The sequence below is a fragment of the Dasypus novemcinctus genome, chromosome 27 (assembly GCF_030445035.2).
Source record: "Dasypus novemcinctus isolate mDasNov1 chromosome 27, mDasNov1.1.hap2, whole genome shotgun sequence".
Taxonomy (NCBI): Eukaryota; Metazoa; Chordata; class Mammalia; order Cingulata; family Dasypodidae; genus Dasypus; species Dasypus novemcinctus.
Window position 1 is genome coordinate 26,194,712 of NC_080699.1, and position 21,646 is coordinate 26,216,357.

Sequence of the window (21,646 nt, forward strand, 5' to 3'; positions counted from 1 at the left end):
TTTTTTGCAGTCCTGCTGTTCCAATGCCCCTGGGCCCAGCTCCAAAATACACACACGATCACTTAACTCCCCTTGCCAGCCAATTAAAGATTCTCTCCAATTAACGGCCCCCGCCAGCCACTGTTTGTGGCCCAAAGCAAATCATCTCCTCGTACTCTGACCTCCAAATACAAAGAGGGCAGGGAGCCGGGGACTCGGACCCCCTCCCCAACCCCTGCTGCCACCCACACTCCAGGACAGCTGGCTGACGCTGTCGGCGGGGCCTGGCACGGGCCCTTCAGGAGAGACGCATGTGGGGAACATCAAGGCACATGTGAAGGACAGTCCCTGGCCCCCGAGATCTCAGGCAGGTGTCAGGCAGGTCAGACCTAAAGTGCACCAGGGATCAACGAATCTCAGCTCTCAGCACCTGTGCTATGAAAATGAGAGTCCCAAAGAGGGCCTCTGCCCCCAAACCCCACAGCCAGCAGGTGGCCCGGGCCCCAGGCCACTCTTGCCCAGCTGTGCAGCTCTGCCCATGCCCCTGGTTTAGGGCCAGGAGATACCAGACTCTATTCCTGACTGTCCATCATCCTTGCCCATGCAAGCACCCCAAAGGCTATCTGTTGCTTCTCCTGGAGATCCAGCACCTGCACAGAGCATTACATTTCCAGAGCTGGCAGGGACCCAGCTGTCCAACAAGGCTGGGCTGGCAATCACCACTTGCCAAATGAAAACCCAGGGTTGCCACTTTGCAGATTAGAAGACCGAGGACCACAAAGTAGTGTGTGCTTCCGCAAGCCCCTGACTATTAGCCCGGGTCTGTACTCCCTTTTGAGGTCAGGCCACTGCTGCCTCCTTCCCCCACCCATGGCCCAGAGGAGTCCCCGTCATCGCAGGGGCCCTGGGACAGTGCTGGCTGGTTGCCCCGAGGGAGCCCCAGCCAGGGTCCGGGCGTCCGGATGCGCGTGTGCAGGGCAGGCTCCGGTGGCCCCACTCACCAGCAAAGTCTGCTTGCCGGCTTTCCAAGTCTGCGGCTGGGCCTTGGGGCTCTGGCTCCGGATGAGGGAGGGATAGCCTGGGGAGACACGGGGCGCTGTCAGAGGGGGCACGGGCTGGTGGGCCAAGAGCCAGCTCCAAAGTGACCACCAGACTTCATCCAGCCCCTTTCCCAAATGCAGCTGCCCCTCAAGGGCCGTAACTGAAGTTCTAGGGAGGCGGGACCGAAACAGAGGCTGGCAAGGAGAGGAAGCACCCAGAAGACAGGAGGAGGAAGAGCGGGCAGGTGGGCTGGGCCAGGACGCAGAGGGTGCTTCGCCCAGACCCAGGTCAGGATCGCGCTGGCCCTGCAGGGATTTGAAACTGCTCACCCAGAAGCCCCACGCCTCTGACCCCTCCGGGACCCAGAGCGCAGGAAAGCTGCTGCAGGAACCGCCACCTGCAGGGATTTCCCGCCAGGGGGCGCTCCTTCTCCCCTAACTCCGCCGTGCAGGGAGGACGGGTGCTGCCCGTTTGCTGAGCCCCACTGGTGCCCAGCACCGTGCCAGGAGCTTTGCCCTGTAGGCATCTTCTCGGTCAGGCCTCCCCCCATTTTGGGGAGCTCCATGGTCTGCTTGGAGTCGTCCAGCTCGTGAGTAATGTCCAGGATTTGAACCCAGGTTTTGCCTGACTCTGAAATCCAATTGCACGTTAGTTCTGCCAGGCGCTGCTGCCTCTCCCCGCTGAGTCACCGGCCAGGGTGGCAGCAACCAAGTGACGCCCGCCAGCCCAAGAGGCCTGGGGTGCCCGGGGCCGCTGTGGGAGTGGGCGTGAAGGTGCTGGTGCAGGGCAGGGCTGCCGTGGACCCTGTCCCCAGCCCGGAGGATTCATGAGGAGCTCTGGCCCCAAAGCAGAGGGAGAAGCGCCCAGGGCGTCAGCCCCCAGGTCGCAGAGGCAGGGACAGGGGCCGTGGGAAGACACAGGCTTGACCTGGACACAGGAGCTCAGGAACTGTTGGTCTGCTGTTGGCCGGGGCAGCCTGGGGGCCCAGGAGGCAGACCCCTGTGCTGCGAGGCCGAGCAGGTCACACTCAGCGACGGTGAGCCCGCCAGGCGGCCAGCAGGCCTGGCCCCTCCCCGAGCTGGCTCTCAGCGAGAGGAGAACCTGGTCTGCCCCCGCATCCTGGGGTGGGGGCAAGTTCCATGGGTCCTGAGTGGGAGGTGGAGAGAGGGGGAGAGGGGGCCCTCCGTTCCCAGAAGGAAAACATCGTGCCACCCAGGAGAGAGGAGAGGATGGGAATGGAGTGGGGCTGGCCCAGAAGACTGGCCAGCGTGGCGGGCAGAGGCCGAAGGGGAGGCGGGAGGGGCACACAGCCCTCTTCTGGGAGCTCCAGGATGCCCTAGGGGTGGCAGAGACCCCACCATGGGAGCGGGACGGGGAGAAAGCAAAACAGGCGGGCACCGCGGTTCTTGCTAAACAGCCCACTGTCGCTCAGCGGTTTGGAAAACTCTGCATCGGCCTGTCCCGAGGTGGAGAACAGATAAAGGCCTTTCCCGGGGCCTGCCAGGAGAGAGCGCGGCATGAGCAGCACGCACCGTTCCGGGAGGGGCCGGAGAGGGTCGTGGAGAGCCGGATGGGGAGAGGGGAGCAGGCCGTGCTGTGGGCGCCCCTGAGCAGCCCCGTCCATAGCTGGGCCTCTCGGGCTGCCGGGAAGGGGCGCAGTGGGGTGGGACGCTGCAGTCCGGGGTTCTCCTTGTGCACAGGGCGGCCCCTCCTGGAGCCCCTCTCCCGAGGCCATCCTCAGCCCACCTGGTGAACTGACCCGCCCAGGTGTGAGCACGTGCCCGGCCGTGCTGGCCTCCAGGGCAGCGTGGTAGGGGCGGGCTCTTCCCGGCCAGGCCTTAGAGCTGAGAGTGCCCGCAGGCTGACGGGGGTACTCAGAGCTGCAGGCTGGAGGGTCTCCGAGGACCCCCAGGGAGGCCCCTCCTGGGGCCAGGCCTGGGGAGTCGGCGCCTCGCCCTCTCCGGCACACTCCTCCTTTCTCTCTGGTCAAGCCTGGACCACAGGCCACTGGAGGGGAGGTGACCGTCCTCACGTGTGCCGCGGCTTTCACATGCCCTAACGCCTTCCCCGCCGGGGGTCTCACCTTTCAGGGAGAAGGAGGAGCTGCCTTGGACGGCGGGCAGGTCATCGGAGCTCTGGACGGAGGAGTATTCCCAGACCCTGGAGGTGTAGTTACCTGGCAGGCACGGGAGGGGGCGTCAGACCTCGGCAACCCGGCTTGGAGGGGGAGCCCAGGGTGCATGTTTCTGTGACTTCCTCTCCAGCCCCCACCTGTGTCCCAAGCCAGGAGACCGCTGCGCCCTGGCACCCCAGTGGGCACACACACACACAGCCCTGTCGTCATGGAAGTTACCTTTCTAAAAATATAAGGTCTCACCATGTCCCTGCCCTCCCTGAAAACCTATTGTCCTCAGAATAAGGTACGAAGTCCCTAGCATGCCCCCTCACCCATCCAAACCCTCTCTTCCTTTCTAGCTGCCCCCCACCCCCCCGCCAGTTCTCCAGCGAGGCTAAGCTCTGTCCTGCCCCCGGCTCTTTGCACAGCCTGGGCCCTCTGCTTGGAAGCCCCACCTGCTCCCCCCCTTAGGAAATTCATCCACCGGGCCTTCAGGAATCTGCTTGCGTGCCACTCCCCCCGCTCTGGATGTGCCTCAGCTGGCACCCCACGCCACCTGTCCTGCCCTTATCCCTCTGGGTGGCCATTGCATGTCTAACTGTCCACCTTCCCCACTGGTCCGCGGGCCCCGTGGGGGCAGGAAATAAGCCTTTCGGGCCCAACATCACACCCCGTTCCTGGCCCAGAGTCTGGTTCCTAAATGTGCTCATTATAAGGTTGATGATGGATGGATGAACCAACAAATGAACAAATAAATACAAATGCTGCCTAATAATTGGGGACGGGGCAGCTGGCGTGAAATTCTGTGTGTCACGTGGAGTTTGCTAACAAATGTCCATTTGTGAGTGTGGCCCAGGAGGCAAATGGGGTGGAGGGGTGGGAGGGACTGCGGGGACACCAGGAGGGTCTCAGAAAGGGGGTCCAGAGCCCCCCTGGATGATGGAGACATGTGCACCCTTCTCCAGACCGGCCCTTGCAACGAGTGGGGAGCTGCCCCCAACATCAGACACCCTTCCATGCAAGCACCCAGCCCAGCAGCACCCAGCCGGCCTGGCCGTCCTCACCCACAGCCGCCCGCCCATGGGGAGAGCTGGGGGCTGACATTTGGGCTCATAGGTGGGAATGGCTGGGGCCAGCCACCTGTCCTGGTGCGAACCCCCTCCCTCAGGGAACTCCAGAAGGTTCTGCAGCAAGGCCTTCGATAAGCACGCCCACCCAAGGCTCTAAGAAGCCCTACGCCTTGCCCTTTCGGGCTCTCATTTGTCCACGCCCTCAGCGGCTCTTGCCCGCTCCCCTGCTTCCTGGCCCTGGGGATGGGGTGGGTGCAGCCGCTGAGAACCCAGTCCTGGACCCTGCTGGCATTGCTCCTGCCCTGCCCGGTCCAGGGTCTGTCCTCCCTGGAGGGTCCCCCCCTCCCCTCCTTGCCCTCTGACCTCCCGGTTGGGGTGGTGGCTCTGGTGGGGTCCATGCTCCCATGGCCCGCCAGTCCCCCCATCCTGCACACGGCCAGATGCCCCCAGCAGCCTCCAGCACCTGGCCTTGTCCAGCCCCTGGCTCTGGCCTCGGGCACCCGGTCCCCTCCGCGCACTGGGCAGGGGGACCTACACCCGGCAGCTTCCCTGGGGTGGCCTCACCCCCCTTTCACCTCCTCCGGGTCTTAAGGTCGTCAGGTGGCAACGGCCCCTCCTGCGTATCCAGGGACAGCCCCATTTCCATCAGCGTCCTTTCCACCAGCTACACTAATCTGTCGTAGCCACTGGATGACTTTTCAACACGGAAGTAAAATCAGCAAAGATGCTCTGCGTGTCCCAGAGCCCTGAGCCCGCGCCTAGCCCCGGCTCAGCCCGTTTCCTCTGACTCCTCCTTTAGGGGCAGGAGGAGCACAGGGTCTCAGGGGGCTCCCAGGGGCCCGTGGTTCTCAGGAGCCTAATGATGCCACGAACACACTCACACACAGTCACGCTCGCTTTAAACTCAGTGGGACCCCTCCCCATCCCAGCTCACGCTGGGCAACCCAGCCTCCTGCCCTGTGGCCCTGATCTGGCCCCCTCCCCCAACCCCCATGCCCCCCGCATGGCCCACTCTTGAGCGGAACCACCCACCCACCTTTGGTGCCATACAGGTTGTTGAAGTTCTTCTGGCTGGTCTCCTTGGAGAGGCGGCCGGGGGACGATGGCTGGTAGGACGTCCGGGCCCCACCTGTGGGCAGACAAGGAGGGTTGTCACTGCAGACAAGTGGGTCTCACTGGGTGGCCCATGTGATGCAAGACCCCTGTCCCCAACCAGCCTCCAACTGCCTGGACGCCCCCGAGAGGCCCTTAGAATCTAGGATAAGGCGATCGTTTAATCGGGACACTTTTGAGAGTGAAAGTGTTCACTATGCTGTGAAAAACAGGGGTCAGCCTGGACTGATCTGAGAAACTCAGGCACGTGGCCACACCATCGGGGGCTTGTGGGGCCATCAGGAGGCTGGGAAGCCCACCCCCTCCCTCCTGGCCAGGACGCTTGGTGGGGAGAGCCTGCCCTCTCTGGGAATGTCCACATGTGGGCGAGAACCAGGAGGCAAAATGGGGGCCTGTGGGAAGGGCAGGCCGTGGCAGCCGGGGGGAGCAGACGTGGGCCCCCGGCCGAGTGAGGGTTGCGTCATCTGGAGGCGGCTTTGGCCAGTGCCCACTGGCATCTCCCTGGTGCCCAGTGGGCGGCTGTTCGGTCCCCGTGGGGTGCAGAGCTGTGCACGTCACCCATTTGGGGCTTGTGCAACAAACACACAAGGGCAGCCGTGGGAGCACAACGCATGTGATTCAGGGTCCTGCTCCCAGCGCGTCCCCTGCCCCAGCCTTGAGGCCCCGGCACCTGCAGGCCCTCTGCGCCCAGTGGGCTCTGCCCACCACTGCCGTGTCCTCTTTGCCCTTTCAGGGCCTGGAAACAAGCCCGTCGTGGCGGCCTCCTGCCCAGTGCACTGGCCCCAGGCCTCCCCGACTCCCAAGTGGCCTCATTTCCCTGATCTTGGCAACTGTTCCGGGCCCTTCCCTCTGCTCTACCCTGAGCCTGGGAGCCCCCCGAGGGCAGGCTTCCTCCTCCCCTCGTCCCCAGAGCAGGGCTCTGCCCACGGACCTCGGGGCAGGGACACCAGACGGACCTGTTTTTTCCACCTACAAGTGCCATGGCCTGACTCACCGCCCGCATGAGCGCCGGAAGGGCGCCTGGCCGTCGAGCCAACCTCCTCCTCTCTCGGATGGGGACAAAGGACTGAGGGAGGGAATGACCAGCCCAAGGCCCCTGGATCCTGGGACTTCAGAGTCACACCTGCCTAGGTCTGGGCCCCCCCCCCCCCAAGCCTCCCACCACCCCGCGCCCCTCCCACAGCCTCGGGGGCTCACAGGGGCCCCACGGCCGCGTACAAGGCAGGAGGAGCCAGTCAGCCAACCCCGTGCTGCACCAGGGCCAGGTCCTTGGAGGAGGGGAGAAGCAGAAAGGATGGGCCAGGGCACGGCAGGGGGGCTTCTGAGGCGGGCGAGCTGGGGGTGGCTGGGTAGAGCAGATCGTCCCCGAGGGGCAGGGCCCCAGGGAGGGAGGGGGCTCGCCCCTTCCAGGCATGTGAGTGGGCAGGGCCCGGGCGCCCTGCTGCCTGCCCAGACCTCTGCAAGCAGCCCAGGTGCTGTTTTTCCAGTTGGGTGGGGCGGCAGGAGGTTTTCTCCACTGAGCTCATCTCCCAAATGCAAGGCCCTCCCACTGTGTGCGTGCACAGTGTGTGTTTGAGATGTGTGCATGCATGGGGTGTGTGAATTACTGCTCGGCTCCCCCTCCCAGCCCTTTCCCTTCCTCCTCTCCCCCCTTCCCACGCCTCCCACTCTTCGGTTCTCCTGGCCCTGGCCCTGGCACCCCAAACCTTATAGCAAGGGCACTGCTGCAGTTTGCTGACCCCCAACCCCCCGCGCAGGGAGGAACGGGCAAGCAGATCCCCATGCCAGCCTGTCGTGCCCGCCCTGAGGCCCAGGACAGCCCTCCCCCAGGGCTCCAGCCTGCAGGAGGCCCAGCTCCAGTGGAAGCAGCAGCAAGGAGGCCCTCCTGAAGGAAAGAGGAGAGAGGGTGGGGGCTGACGCCAAGGGGGCAGGTGACTGGGTAATTCATCATCTAAGGAAAGCACTTCTGCGAGAGAAAGGAGGTGCCGTTAGTAATGATTCCAGAACAGCAGGATACGGCTGCCCCGCCCCGGCTGAGGCCCACTCGGAACTCGGGCTCTTCAGAGCAGCAGGGGCACCAGGCCCGGGCCAGGATGGCCGCCCTTACCCTTGGGCGTGAGGTACATGGAGTATCTCTTCATGGCGTCCGGCGCACTCCAGTCGTTCGTGAAGCTGTTGGCATAGTTGCCCATGTAGCGGTGGTCGCTGCCTGGCAAGAGAGAGGCTGGGTCAGCAGAGGCACAGGTGGGGAGCGGCTGCCCATGGGGGTACCCCGTGCTCTTTCCCACCCTCAGGGGCCGGGATGTTGGCTCCGCTCCCAGCCTCTGGGGGCTGGGGTCCGTGGTGAGCCGCCCGCCCCCTCTTGGGCTGACAGATGTTGAAGTCCATTTCTTCATTTGAGCTGTATTTCAACCCTGGGGCAGGTATGCTGATCCACATGGGACAGAGAAGGAAACCGAGGCTCAGGAGCGAGTGAAGCAACTTGCCTAGTGTCACATGGTATGATAAGCTGGGTTTGAGCCCTGGTCCCCCACTTCCTGGCTCAGTTACAGCCACTGCAGGAAGCCCAAGGGGGCTTTGGCCCCCATGGTCCAGGGAACCCCCAGGCAAGCTAAGCATGCAGAGGGGAGGGGTCTGCTACTGGACCACTGGCCCCTCCTTCCCGCCCTGGCCCCCCACTCCCATCAGCAGGATCCCAATCCCAAACAAATCTGCAGCTCGATGCTTGGCTTTCCCTGCTGGCCCTCCACCCCAGTCCCCTAACTACTTTCCTGTTTTCTCCTTTCCCTCTCTGCTTCTCTCCCTCTGTCCTAGGCAAGAAGAGGAATGAGTGGCTCCAACCCTCAGCTTTCCACCTCATCACCTGTGCCCCACAGGGGGTTTGGCACACTGTAGGTGCTCAATGAGCAAACAAAAGCCCCCTTGGGGAAGCGGACTTGGCTCAACTGATAGAGCGTCCGCCTACCACATGGGAGGTCCACGGTTCAAACCCCAGGCCTCCTGACCCGTGTGGAGCTGGCGCACGCACAGTGCTGATGCGCACAAGGAGTGCCGTGCCACACAGGGGTGTCCCCCGCATAGGGGAGTCCCACATGCAAGGAGTGTACCCCATAAGCAGAGCCACCCCATGCGATAAAAGAGCAGCCTGCCCAGGAATGGCGCCACACACATGGAGAGCTGACACAGCAAGATGACGCAACAAAAAGAGTCACAGATTCCCGGTGCTGCTGACGAGAATGCAAGCACGCAGCGAATGGACACAGAGAGCAGACAATGGAGGGGGGAAGAGGGAGGGGAGAGAAATAAGTAAAAAAAATAAATCTTTAAAAAAAAGGCCCCCTTGGGTGGCCCCCTCCACCCCCGCTGAGCCCCTCGGCCTTTGAGGTTGGGGCAAGTCCCTTCCTGGCAGGCAGGCGGCACCAGGAAGGAGTGGATGGTCACGCCAAGGCCGGACACACTCCCAGCAGCAACGCAGCAGCGACAAAGCTCTGCAGAGGGGCCTCCCCCAGCAGCGCAGGCAGCCCCAGGGCCCATCCTGCTCTGGCCAGGGCTGCAGGGCCATGCCTGCACAGAGGCCATGGCCAGCACACGTGTGACCCATGCATGGGGCCATGGGAGATCAGACAGCCCCCGCGAGGCTCACAGGCCACCTGGCCCCGGTCAGGGTTCAGACCCACCTGAGGCCCCCGGGTGTGTACCCATGGGATGATGATCACACCTTCCCAGATCCCACCCCCATGCTTGCCATTAGCTGAAAACTCATGGGTGGCGAAAACCGTGGGTTCAACCCAGCTCTACCCGGGCTTGGCTACATGACCTTTGAAAAGACCTTTCTCTGAGCCTCTGCCTTCTCATCTGCAAAATGCAGTAGGCCCCATAGCTGTCACCAGGGCAAAGAAGACAGTATAAGTGAGGAGCTGGGCACAGGGCTGGCATGCAGGGAGCACTCAGTTAGCGTCAGCTCTCGCCATCATCATTAGCTTCATCACTGTTGTCATTAGAAGAAGGATTTCAGGACCCCAGTGCCCGCTGAAGCTAAATCACCATCTTGTTGAACCGCTTTCTCTGCCCTCGGGTGGGCTTGAATGGGGAAGCGCGTATCACAGGGATGCTGTGATGTCACCAACACCAAGACACACAGATGGTCCCCTGAGCCCGGCCCTTATGCACTACTGTCCCGCTCTCCATCCCAAAGAACCACATGCTCCGCCTGGACGTCAAAGACAGGGCTCACTTCCTCTGGGCTGTTTGTAGCTCCGAGTCACTACTTCAGCTGCCTTCTCAAGGGCGGGCGCAGAACTGCGGAGCGGAGTCCCGTGTCGGGCCCAGGCCAGCAGGTGAGGCTTGGGGAAAGTGCTCAGAGGCTTCAGGCCCTGAAGGGACCGGGCTGTGACTCTTGGCAAAGGACTTAATGGGGCCGTTTCTCAGGTCAGGAGCCTTTCCAGGAGCTGATTCAGCTGATCTCTGCTGAGGACAGCATGACTCAGAAAAGAAGCCAACTTCTGGGGAGCTGGTGAGTCACAGCGACAATGCTGTATCCCACCATCAGCAGTCTGGCCCATCAGACTCCAGCACGGAAGCTCGAGACTCCCAAGCTGCCAGTTTGGCCTCTGGCCCAGCCAAGGTGCAGCATCCACACAGCTGATGGACTGGGCCTAAAATTCAGGGGCAGATCTTGAAGAAATCCAGGTTGATGGATGACCCGCAGAGAGGAAGTATTTGTGCAACGAGTGACCAGGAGGCTCCCTGCTCTGGAGGCTCCTTATAATAGCTACGTAACGTTGGCACCAAGTTCAAGGGAAACTACAGTCCCTGAATCCTTGTCCAAAATGTCCTCAGGTGGCTGGGAACAATGATGGGCCAGCTGGCTGGATATCAGCCTGCACTAGGAGGAACTGACCTGGGAGAGAAATACCCATGGCCTTGGGTGGGCAAAAGAGGACACCTACCATTCTCCATGTGGTTCCTCTCAATGAAGTTCCGCCCTAGGTCTGCCTTGCACATCTTCTCCACATGACGCATGCACACGTTGAGTAGGTCGTCCTTGAAGTTGCCAAGGGACTGCGCCAGGCCCTCCCCTTCCAGCAGGACATGATAGGTGGGCAGGAGCGGGGGGAGGGAGTAACTGCTCATCAATGCACCAAATTCCTACCAAAAGAGAAGAGAAGCCATTCACTGCCTCATCTCTGCAAGGGGCTCTCCCAGTCCAGCTGGAAGACTCAGCACTGGGAGCCAGAGGAGCTGGGCTCCCAATTAACTAGCCCCACTTTTGCTTGTGGTGCATTTGTTTCATCTGTAAAATGAAAAGCCTTGACAAAAATCTGCTAGGCGCTCTACGTGATGGCGTTAAGCAGTCATATGTGATTCATGAGTTCCCACCTCTAAAACTGGGTATATCAAGCCTACCTCATGGGGTTTAGCTGTGAAAACTTCGGAAGTGACAACACTGAAAAATGTAAGGAATTACCACTGTGTTCTGAGTCAGGCGTGGCAGTATTTCTACCTTCCCATGCCATGTTCAAGCCTCCTCTCCACATTGGCACATCTCACTGCCCTTCCCTTGCTGGAAAATCCCCCTTTCTCAAAATCCTAACTGGCCTTCAAGACCCAGTTCAAATCTACCTGCTCCATGAAGCTGTCTTAGACGACTCCAGGCTGCTTGCCCTTCTCTGAGCAGCCGACATTTATCTCCTCAACCACATGCTTTATCATTTAATTATACACTTCTCTATTTGTTCTCTAATTGTATATGTCTTATCTTCCCAGCTGGATTGCAGCTCCTTGGGGGCAGAAACCATGTCTTACACTTCTCTATTCTCCACAGCACCTAATAGAATGCTGGGCACTCAGGAGACCCCAAAACACTCTAGTAGATGGAAGGATGGATGACTAGACAGACAGACTTGGTCAAAAATAACAAATATGTAGCACTCCTACACCACTCCCCATACACCCAAAGCAGGCATCACTAATCAATCACAGAACTCTTTCCTACTGAGCCTGGAGCACTGTTATTGCATATCAATTGAAGTTGGTACAAGGTGATATTTGTGTGACATCTTTGGGGTAGGTAGGGAAGTGGCTTGGGTAAAAATACTAAATGGGCACATCGAAGAATAAATGGACTGGATGATAGAATGGGATAATGGATGGGTGGCTTGGATGGACAGCTGGATGAGGGATGGATGGATAATGGGTGGATGGATGAGGATCTGGGAAAGTGGATAGAAGGATAGAGGGTTGACAGTGGAGAAGTTGATGTTACCTGCAGAAACAGCACTGAGTCGCTGATGCTGTGCAGCTGCTCCCTGGTGTGCTTGTCCTCTTGCAGCACCTTGGTCCTCTCATCCAAAGCATCCACAATCACCTTCACTTGGTCCACAGCATCCTGCTCCCGCTGTTCCAGTGCGGCTCTCACTTCATCCCTTTGCTTCTCCAGGTCCCTCACCAGGTCCCGGAAGTTCTGCTCCAGGACGGCCTTCTCATTGGTGGTGAAGCTCTGGATCCATGGTCAGGGGAGGGAGGCAGGAGGACTTCAGTAAGAAAAGAACCTCCTAGCAGGGTGTATCTTTAGATGCCTAAGACAGGGTTAGGGCATTCCCACTGCCCCAATCTGGTCAGCCTGTTTGGCCAAGAATTACCCTTTCATTCAAAGGTCGGAGGGATGCCATCTACTATTAAAATGGCCACATTTTTATTATAGTCCATCCTTCCTCATCTACCTGTGGATTCTTTCACTTGGTGGCTTGACATGAGCCACCATTTCACCCTTGGGTGGCTCCCTATGGGCCAAAAAAGTCTCCATGAATCAGGGTGTGCTCACTGAACCTCACCCAGAACAAAATATCATTCTGAAAGTGAGTTGGCTGGCTGTTCATGTGCCAGAGTCAAGGATCAGTGATTTCAGATTGTGGTTTGCAATTATCTAAACCATGGCAGACATACATCCAGCCACATTGACACCACTAATGGAGAAATAGCATCGATATGCTGGCTGGGTAGTCTGGTGGTCAGACATTGGAGGACACACTGGAGGGCAGTCAGTCTGGGGGTCTTTATCCACTGGGATGATAGAAAAAGAGTGTTGGATGATAGGCGAGGTCCCACTGGGTGCCTGGCCCAGACTTAGAAGGGGAATTGGTGGGAACGTCAGAGGACTGGGGGACCCCAAAAGAAAGAAATGTGCAGCAGAGACCTCGATGTTGAGATCTCAAACATGAGCCAACATCTATCTCCTCTGGGGGACAGCGAGGGCAGGTGGGGCGAGGAGGCAGCGGGGGACAGGGCTGGGGGCTGCCCACCTTGATGCGGTCCTTCTCCTTCTGCCACTTCTCAACTTCATCCTCAATCTCAATGATCTTGAGCTGCAGCTGCTCCTTTTGCAGTGACAGATCCGTCTGCAGGAAGATAGCCAAGATTAGAGGGCAGTGAGGGGGAAAAGAAATGGAAGAGAGCCAGAGAATCAGAGCATGGGCCCACGCAGGGAGCAGACTCTTGGGCAGGGCTCATCACTCATGCATTCGGTCCTTCATTCACCAAACCTCCATGAGGGCCTTGGACTTGCCCAGCACTGTGCCAGGAGCCAAGGACCCAGCCAGGAGTGACACATCAACTCTCTGTAGCCTCAAACATCTAGGGACGGACATCCCAGCCATGTCTTTAGAGGGGCTAAGACTCGTCCTGCCTCCTCTACCCAGTGTGAGCAGGAACCAAGCTTCTCTGTGGGGCTCTCACTTCTTTAAGTGGACCCGAGGCCACCGTGAGGAGGGAGGGGAGCTCCTGGCTGTCTCAAGCTAAGCAGAGAAAGGGAGCCCAGCCCAGCTCAGGAGGACGCAGCCCAGCCCAGGGAGTGTCTCGTGGCAATAACAGTCTGCAGCGTTTCTGTGGCATGACGTGCGGCCAGTGTTACAAGCAGGAACCGGGGTTGCTGCCGGCGGGGACTGTGTCTGGACAGGCACAGCTATAAACCTGTTTATGAGCGCATTCTGCAGTTTGGGCAAGATAGGGATTTTTATTCGGGTTCGCTGAGCCACAGAGTGAGGCTGTGAAGGGTTGAGAAAGGAAGCAAAGGAGAGAGTCTAGGGGTGCTGCTCGGCGGAGGGGGGCTTATGGGCTTCCAGGGCCAGGTCGGGAAGAGGATCTAACAGGAGTGTGCTGGGACTTGAGCTCTCCTATGTGTGTTTTCCTGCCATGTGGGCAACACTCTTCTCTGCAAGGTAGCTGCAATGGAGGGGAAAGGCGAGGTGTGCTGCTCAGGCCAACGCGATTCAGCCAAACCAAGAGGCACCTCTTTGGTCCCACTGGGCTCTTCTCCAAGGCCCTCCAAACACCTTCCACCTGGGAGGACGGGTGGACAATCTTCCACCCACAGGTGTGAAGACCAAGCGTTCTGGAAGGCTCTGGGCTGCACCAGGTCTCCCCACAACCCCCTGGGTTTTGCATGCAGAGTCTCTCCCCTTTCTCCTGCCGTCTCCTTGAGGAACCTCAGGACCAGTCAAGAGGAGAAACCGCAAACCCCTGGGAATGTGGGCTCCACCGGCAAGGAGTCTGTGCAGCCAGGCTTGGGGGTAGCCCATCACCTCACATCACACCTTCCCAATACTCCACAGACCCAGGACGGGGAGGGTCTATCCCAGGCAACTTTCCCATACTGGAGGATTCCAAGCTAAGCCTGAAGTCGAGAGGAGAGCTGGGGGCCTCCCACCCACTCCAGTTACGACTTCCTAAGCCAGCTGAGTAATGGGAGACGTGGCCCTTGGGTTTCCCAGGCCCAGCTTCCCAGGCCCAGAACAAGGCCCGATGTACAGAAAAGCAGAGAGCCAAGTGCCCCTCTCCATTCCTACCCCTAGCCCCAGGCCCTACTGGTAAAGGCCTATTCATGGGTGGGGGCAAGGGTGGCTCCCCATGAAATGAGCAATGGAGGTCCAGCAGGGAGCTCTCCTAGAGCCCAGGACTGGGAGCCCAAAGGGCTGAATCCAGGTACCACCACCTACAAGCCGGGGTCTTCAGCAAATTACTTAATTTGTCCATGGCTCGGTAGCACCTTCTGTGACATCTGGGTAGGGAGAGGACACTCCCAGGGATGTTAAGGGATGACGTGGGATAAAAGAAGACTCCAGAAAGCACATGGCCCAGAGGAAGCATGGCCTGAGCTACATGTCATTGGCAGGGGCCCTTCTGGAGATCAGGGGCCCTGCTGGAGGTTGTCACTCGATTGCACTGGGAGGGAGGGGAGGCAGCATGGTGGGCAGGCAGTAGCAAGGGGCAGGTGTGATCAGGTGGAGACCTGGTGCTGCTCCTGCGGTGAGGGAGGTGCGGGACCCAGGTGTGATGTATACACCGCCCGATGGGCTGGAGGGCCCGAGAGTGAACAGCACATGGAGAGGCTGGGAAGGCGAGTCATGAGACCAAAGATGCAAATGGAAGATCCTTGGAGACTGGGGGGTACTGGGGAAAACAGAATGGAGGGAGAAGGAAGGGGTGAGGGTGGCTCAGCACCTGGGGGAGGGAGCAGGGGGATCAGAGTGGGGGGTCTGGAGTGACCACACTCCACGGGGGTGGGAGGCTTCGAGACCTGTAAGGGGATGAGCCTACAGATGGGTCAGAGGAGCTTGCAGATGAGCACCGATTCTCCGGCCAGGTGAGAGGACGAGGGTATTAGGTGAGGGTATGGAAATCCAGTAGGACTCTAGAACAATGCAGCAACTTAGCCAAGGGCAGAGAGGCCAGCCTCATGGGAGTGGGCTAATGGCGATATGGGAAGAGGAGGCAGAGGCAATGGCCAGTGCCTCGGGAGGGAAGGCGGGAGAGCGGAGGATCAGGAACCTGTGAAGGCAGGGTCAAAAGTGGAGACAAGCTGTCTGCAGCGGCAGGTGGAAGAATCGGGCAGGGCGGAGGAGACAAGTCTCCTTATTTCTCGGGGGCACTAGGGAAGCCAAATGGCCAGGGAGGGAGCCGTGCTCCCATAGCTGCCACACAAGACAGGGTGCTCAGGACACAGAGGGCTCCTGGAAGGGACCTGGGCTGGGACCACAATACTGCAAGAATGGTCCTTTCACCTCTGCCAGGAAGGCAGGGCTTGGGATGAGACTTCTGGGGACGTACCCCAGTGTCTCTTTAGCTCTTGGCAATGTGCCCCTGCCAGCTGGACTGCACAGAGCTGGCAAAGGCAGGAAACAATAGAGCAGGGAAAGGTTCCAAAGATACGGGGATCTCCCGCAACACGAGGAGCAGGAAGGAAACGAGTTGTTACTACTGAGCCAGGCTTTTTCTCCCCTAATCCACAAGCGCCCCCTGCAGAGGTGAGCAGCGTCATCCCCATTTTACGGATGCAAAAGCCAAGGAAGACCTGGAATGATTGCTACCTGGCCTGAGTTCTCACAGCAGGAAAGTGGTGAGGCCAAGACCCAGGAACAGGGCTTGGGTCCTCATAGGTGGCCCTTCTATCTCCAGGATGCTCTGCGTCTTCTAGGACACTGTCCTTCTTTCTCATTCCTGCTACCTGAAGCCCACCCAGGTTCCTCTACGTGGCAGGTGCCGCAGTTTGGTAATATGGCCTCCTTCCCTGCTGCCTCCCCCATCTCCGCAGACATCCCTGAGGCCCCAGCTTTCTCTGCCCCTCTCCCTCCTCCCTTGGACTCTGTGTGAAGCCCCTGAAGACTGACTGGAGCTCAGCCCCTCCCCTACCTGCCTCTCCCTGCAGCCTTTCCCCTCCTCCCCGTTTAATTCCTTCTTCCCTGCCCAGGCCTGTCCCTAAATGCATCCTTTGTTCCCTTCTCCCCGACTCATCCAAGGGCCTCCCACTCTCGGATGCCTGGGCCAGGCCTGCGTGGCCCATGCAGCCTTGAAATCCTTCTGGCTGAGCAAAGGTTTCCCTGGGAGAAAAGGGGGATGCAGCAGCTGCCAACTCCTCAAGCTGGACATGGTCTTCACGTATAGACACACCTGTGCACTCACCTGGATGGTGTAGACATCCTGAGCACTCACCTGGAGGAGGGGGCCTGCAGGTGTAGATACACCTGGGCACTCGCCAGGGCATGGGTGCCTCCCTGCTACCAGGTATAGGAGATGGGGCCCTGATCTTCCCCTGGCCTGAATTAACCACAGGGGCCGTTAGCTGTGACATTTGCCAAATGAGCCAGTTAATTGCCAGGTTTGTACTCTCAAACAGTAATTATCTGGATAAGCATCTGAACTGTGGATAGAATTCCCTGCTTCCTCCGGGATGTCACAGGCCAGTTTCAGGCTGCTCGATGGGGGTGTGCTCTTCCTTCTGCTTCCTGAAGATGTCAGGTTAGGGGAAGGGGCTCGAAGGGTGGAAAATGCACATCACTGGCTGTCTCCAGCCCGGTGGTGGGCCCTCGAGGCAGTCTCCTCGCCTTCCTGGGCCTTGTGGTAGAATTGGATAGATTTCTGATTCCCAAGGTGGTGACATATTAGAATCCCCCAGGGAGGCCTTTGAAAATAGAGACTCTGGCCCAGCCCCTACCTCCTGAACCAGAACCTCCGAGGACAAGCCCAGGAATCTGTGCTCTAACATTCACAGGAGATTCAGCTGCAGCCACCCCAGCTCCAGTCTGAGGATGGCTGCTGGGAAACCAATGCACACAATGTTCTCAAAGAGAACCTTCCAGTCCTACCAAAAAGAAAATTTTTTTAAGGTTTAAAATGGTGGAAACAGCCTGTGCTTGGGCCTTAAAGTGACTTAGCCTGAAACCCAGCTCTGCCAGTTTGTACTCTGTAACTTGGGGCAAGTCGCTTGGATCTTTGAGCCTCTTTCTTCATCTGTAAAGTAGGTGCAGCCACGCCCTCCCTATGGGCCACTGTCCCGGGTGAGATGCGACTTAACCACAGGCAGCCTAGCTCAGTGCCGCCAGGCCTGGCTGCTGTCACCTGCTCCCTCTCCCTCCCTGCTTCTCTGCGCCTCCAGAAGAGTGCTCGAGGTTTTCGGTTTGGGGGCCCACTCCCCCTTTCTCCCACCAGGCTTCACCCTCAGCACCCACAGAGGCCATCTCTACCTCCTTTATCACCCACCCTGCTCCCGGGCAGGAGTGCTTGCCTCAGATCCCTGGGGGAGAGAGCCCCCTCCACTGCACCCCAGGCCTTGGGCTAGCCCCTTTCCCTGGTTCCAGTGGCCACTGTCTGCCCACAAAGAACCTTCCAGCCCAGGCCAGCACAGCTCGGGGAGCGCAAGGACCACTGACTGCCCAGGGTGCAGGGGCTCAACCGTGGTGCCAGCCTTGGGCAATGAGACTGGAAACAAAGCCCCCAGGCTTCATGAGGGAAATGGATCGAGCCCAATAACGGGATCAAGAGAGTAGACGAGGCGCCAGGTCTGTCCCAGGGAAGTGACTCCCCAGAGTGATGCTCCTGGCTGAGTGCTCCTCCTGGGAGTGCTCCCCCTGGCTGAGTGCTCTCCCTGGCTAAGTGCTCCTCCTGGGAGTGCTCCTCCTGTGAATGCTCCCCCTGGCTGAGTGCTCCCCCTGGCTAAGTGCTCCTCCTGGCTGAGTGCTCCTCCTGTGAATGCTCCCCCTGGCTGAGTGCTCCTCCTGGCTGAGTGCTCCTCCACTCCCTCCACTGACCCAGAGCCCAGGCGGCCCCCATGACAGGGCAGAGTCGCCAGTGGGTGTGGAAGCCAGGCAGGCTGCCCAGGACAGGCAGCCCCTCCCTACCCCCGGAGGAGTCCTAATGTCCTGACATGCTGTAGCGGGAGGGACTTGGAAAAGACAGAAGGAAGGACTATGAGCTGTCATCCACCTGGATGTCATCTACAGCCTCTTGAAACTAACCAAGGTAGGTCCAAGGTCAGCTCCGCAGGGCCTTCACCTGCAGGCCTGCAGAACAGGTTCTGGACAGAGCTCCTTGCAAACAGCTGTGGGTGGGCTGACATTTGGGCCTACAGGAGACGCCTCCAAGGGATGCCAGGGTTGACACGCTCATTCTTTTTGGCCCTTCACCCCACTGAGCCTGCTCCATGCCAACGTCAGCCACAAAGGACATTGCGGCAGGGCCGGCCCACAGAGCCTGCTCTCAGCCTCCTGGCTGTCGGCATCCCCCCTCCCTGCCTACCCCTGAGCCACAGACACACACACACACACTGTAACGCCTGTGTTCAGACACACACATCCCAAATCCCAAACACGGGAAGAAGACTTCAAGGGCTTGTTTCTGAGACTCTGTGGTCTTGGGCAGCCCTTGCCGTCCTGGGGGCTGGCGTCCCCATCTGCACGCGGAAGGAAGATGGGACGGAGGGGCTGCCCACCCTCCAGGCCTTCTGTTCTCTGCGATCGGAGGCTCCCTGGCAGGCACTTCTGCCTGACTGGCCAGATGTTCCAGGCTTGTCTGTGTGTCTGAGCACTGCCTGCTGACCTACACCCTTGTCCTCAAGGGCAATGACCATCTTGTCCATTCCTACAGCGGCCCCAGTCCCAGGATGTGAGCTCCAGGTTCCTGGCGCTCCCAGAGAGGGCTGCCCGAGACCCCCTTGCCCCTCCAGAGCAGCCTCACATCCCCTCTGGTGGCATTCAGGCCTTTCTTAAATGGTGACACCCTTGTTCCAGATGAACTATGGGGCCAAAACCTCCATTTAAGACATACAAGTAAGAGGGTGCAATGCTGGCTGGAGAGCTTAGAGCCTCGGGCACCTCTGACGCCTCAGAGACATCTCTGGGGGTCCCAGGGCTCCGCGGGGTAACTGGAAACCATCACCGATCTAGTCTCTTTACATACAGGGAAACTGAGACTGAGAAAACGCATGGGACGTGCCCATAGTCTAGTTAGAGGCAAAACGCAGGCCTGGAACGTGGCCTCGGGCTCTGCGTTTTGCTGGCTGGGGTGGGTGAGAGGATGGCCCTTTGTTCTGTTTGACTTCCCCCCTCAGCTCCTTAAGGATGGGTTCCACTGCCCCTGCGCCGTCTCGATCCCCCAGTGTGAAACTTCAAGTCAGGGAAGGGGGCAGGGGTACCTGGGCCAAATGAGAGTCTAGAAGGAGCTTTGAGTCTGTTCTCACCTCTATCTTGTCCTTCTCTGCCATGGGGTGTGGGCAAGGGCTGCAGGGAAAGAGTAAGCAACAAATCCCTGCCATGAAGTCCTGGAAGGGAGGGGTCCTAGGCGACCCCATTTGAGGGGCCCAGTTCTTGAGGCAAGTCAAGTCCCCTGCACTGATTATCACGAAGGTCATCCTGGGGCAGGAGGCAGTGGGCGAGAGCCGGCCCAGCATCTCTGGGGCAAGGGGCAGCAGCCACGGCTGGGCCCTGAGCCCAGGAAACCTTCCCAGGCGCGCCAGACTCCCACGCCGCCGCTCATTCCCCTATGGATGCAGCCCCCTCACATCTGCAGGGCGCGTGCAAGCACCCTGGCCTCTCACGCACACAAACATCCACTAGGCGCAGAAACACCCACGTGCCAGAAACACACGCACCATCAGGCGTAAGCCTCACCCGTGGATGCCAGGCCTCGGTCCTCCCTGCACAGCACGCACAGGGCCCGGCGGGGGCGGCTAGAGGAGGCCGGGGGCAGGCAGGGGGCTCCCTGGGGAGCAGACAGCCCAGCAGGCAGCTCATGGGGGTGCAAATGCAAACTCCCAAGCCGGCTTTCCAGTGGCCCCCACAATTCCCCCCTCCTGGTGCCTTTCTCCACCTGACCCAATCCTCATTCCTGCTCAGGCTGGAAGAATTCTCTCTCCCCTAATACAAAAAAAAAAGAACTTCCCGAGCCAGGCCCCGAGCTGGTGTGAGAGCTGGCCAGCTGGCTCTTGTTCTCTGATCTGACACGGGTGCATCCTGAGGCCCTGGCCACAGCCTTAGTCTTTTCTGAGCCTCTGTTGGCTCATCTGTCTCCTGAGGCCCCGGGGAATTGGGGAGGCACCTCTAATCCCCAGCCTGGGGGCGCAGAAGCCAAAGAAATGCTTTCTAAAGGAGCCAGGGACAGGGGAGGCTTCTAGCCCGAACCTGAGGAACCCCGGGAGGAGAAGAACCTGCGGGGTGGAGCTGGGGGAAGGGAGCAGGGGCAGCCGGGAGAGGGGGGAGCCCGGGGCGGGGAGGGGGGCCCCAGCAGGCTACCTCCTTCTCGGCCTTGGCCTCCTCCACCGTCACGGTGCTGTGGTTCTTGTGCTCCTGGAACATGCACAGGTAGCAGATGCAGGTCTGGTCCGTCTGGCAGAAGAGCTCCATGGTCTTGCCGTGCAGCGGGCACTTGCGGGCCTCGAAGTCCCGGATGGGCTCCAGCAGCGGGTGGTCGCGGAAGGCGGCGCCCTCCAGGTGCGGCTTGAGGTGCAGCTCGCAGAAGGAGGCCTGGCACACCAGGCAGGACTTGACGGCCTTCTGCTTGTTGCTGATGCAGGAGTCGCACAGCACCTCCTCGGCGCCCGGCTGGTGCCGCCGCAGGAGGCCCGTGTCGGCCCGGGGGTAGCTGTTGCGCCGCGCCTCGCTGGGCTCCGCCGCCGCCGCGGGCTTCCGGGGCTCCGCGAAGATGGACCTGCGGGGCTCGCCCTTGTCGGCGAAGGTGACGGGCGGCTTCTTGGCGGCGCCCAGCTGGAGGCCCGCGTAGGGCGACCTCGTGGCCTCGGCCGAGTCCATGCTGAAGTAGGTGGAGCTCTTGTCGTCCACCGACTCCACGAACTGGATGATGGGCCGCCGCCGCTCGCCCCCCGGGAACAGGGCGCCCTTGCCCTCCCCCAGCTTCAGGCCGCCGCCCGGGCTCCTGCCCTCGCCGGCCTCCCCGCCGTGCGCCGCGGGGGCCTTGGCGGCCTTGGCCTCGGCCTTGGCCCCGTTCTCCAGGACGCCGCCGGGGCCTGGCGGGCTGCGGGCTTCCGGGCTCGCCCCGTTGCTCCTGGAGGCGTCGGCGGCTTCCATCGCGGGGCTCGGCGGCTCGGTTTCGGGCTTGCTGGGGCTCCGGGGGACCTCTCGGGGGTGCGCCTGGGCAGGGAGTGGGGCAGGCGGCCAAGGGAGCCGGAGACACACCTGGAGGGGGCAGGGAGGAGGGGGCGGGAGGGCGGAGCCGGGCGAGGACCCCGCCCTGCACACTCACGCCCTGCACAGAGCCTGGCTTTTTGAAGAAGCGTTTTCTCTGCCCCCGTTCATCGTTTTCCATAACTCAGCAACCAGTCGGGCTGCTTCCCTCTGACACGCTTGCTTCTCGCCTGGGGAAGTGGGGAGTCTGGCCCCACAGGTGTCCACCAAGGCCCAGGGGACAGAGGCCATCAACTGGGTCCCAGGGGCCCGGAGGCCTTGTCATTTGCGGGCCTGCGTTTCAGAGGAGACAGCCCCCACCCTGGGAGAGCAGAGTTGCTTCTCACCACCTTGCAGGGAGGACGGTTCCGTCTGATTTG

At 60.2% G+C, this 21,646-nt stretch overlaps 1 protein-coding gene across 1 annotated transcript in view; it reads right to left on the reverse strand.

The window, feature by feature from the left end:
* TRIM29 (tripartite motif containing 29) overlaps positions 1–21,293 on the reverse strand; it is a 53,676-nt gene extending 32,383 nt beyond the window's left edge. Inside the window, exons 1-8 of the mRNA XM_058289020.2 lie at positions 20,379–21,293; positions 12,621–12,716; positions 11,585–11,818; positions 10,269–10,467; positions 7,427–7,528; positions 5,243–5,335; positions 3,104–3,196; positions 981–1,057 (exon numbers count right to left, since the gene is read on the reverse strand). Coding sequence (XP_058145003.1) covers positions 981–1,057; positions 3,104–3,196; positions 5,243–5,335; positions 7,427–7,528; positions 10,269–10,467; positions 11,585–11,818; positions 12,621–12,716; positions 20,379–21,170 — 1,686 coding nt within the window. The 5' untranslated portion in view covers positions 21,171–21,293. The remainder of the gene's footprint in view (positions 1–980; positions 1,058–3,103; positions 3,197–5,242; positions 5,336–7,426; positions 7,529–10,268; positions 10,468–11,584; positions 11,819–12,620; positions 12,717–20,378) is intronic.
* Positions 21,294–21,646: the final 353 nt, after the last annotated feature.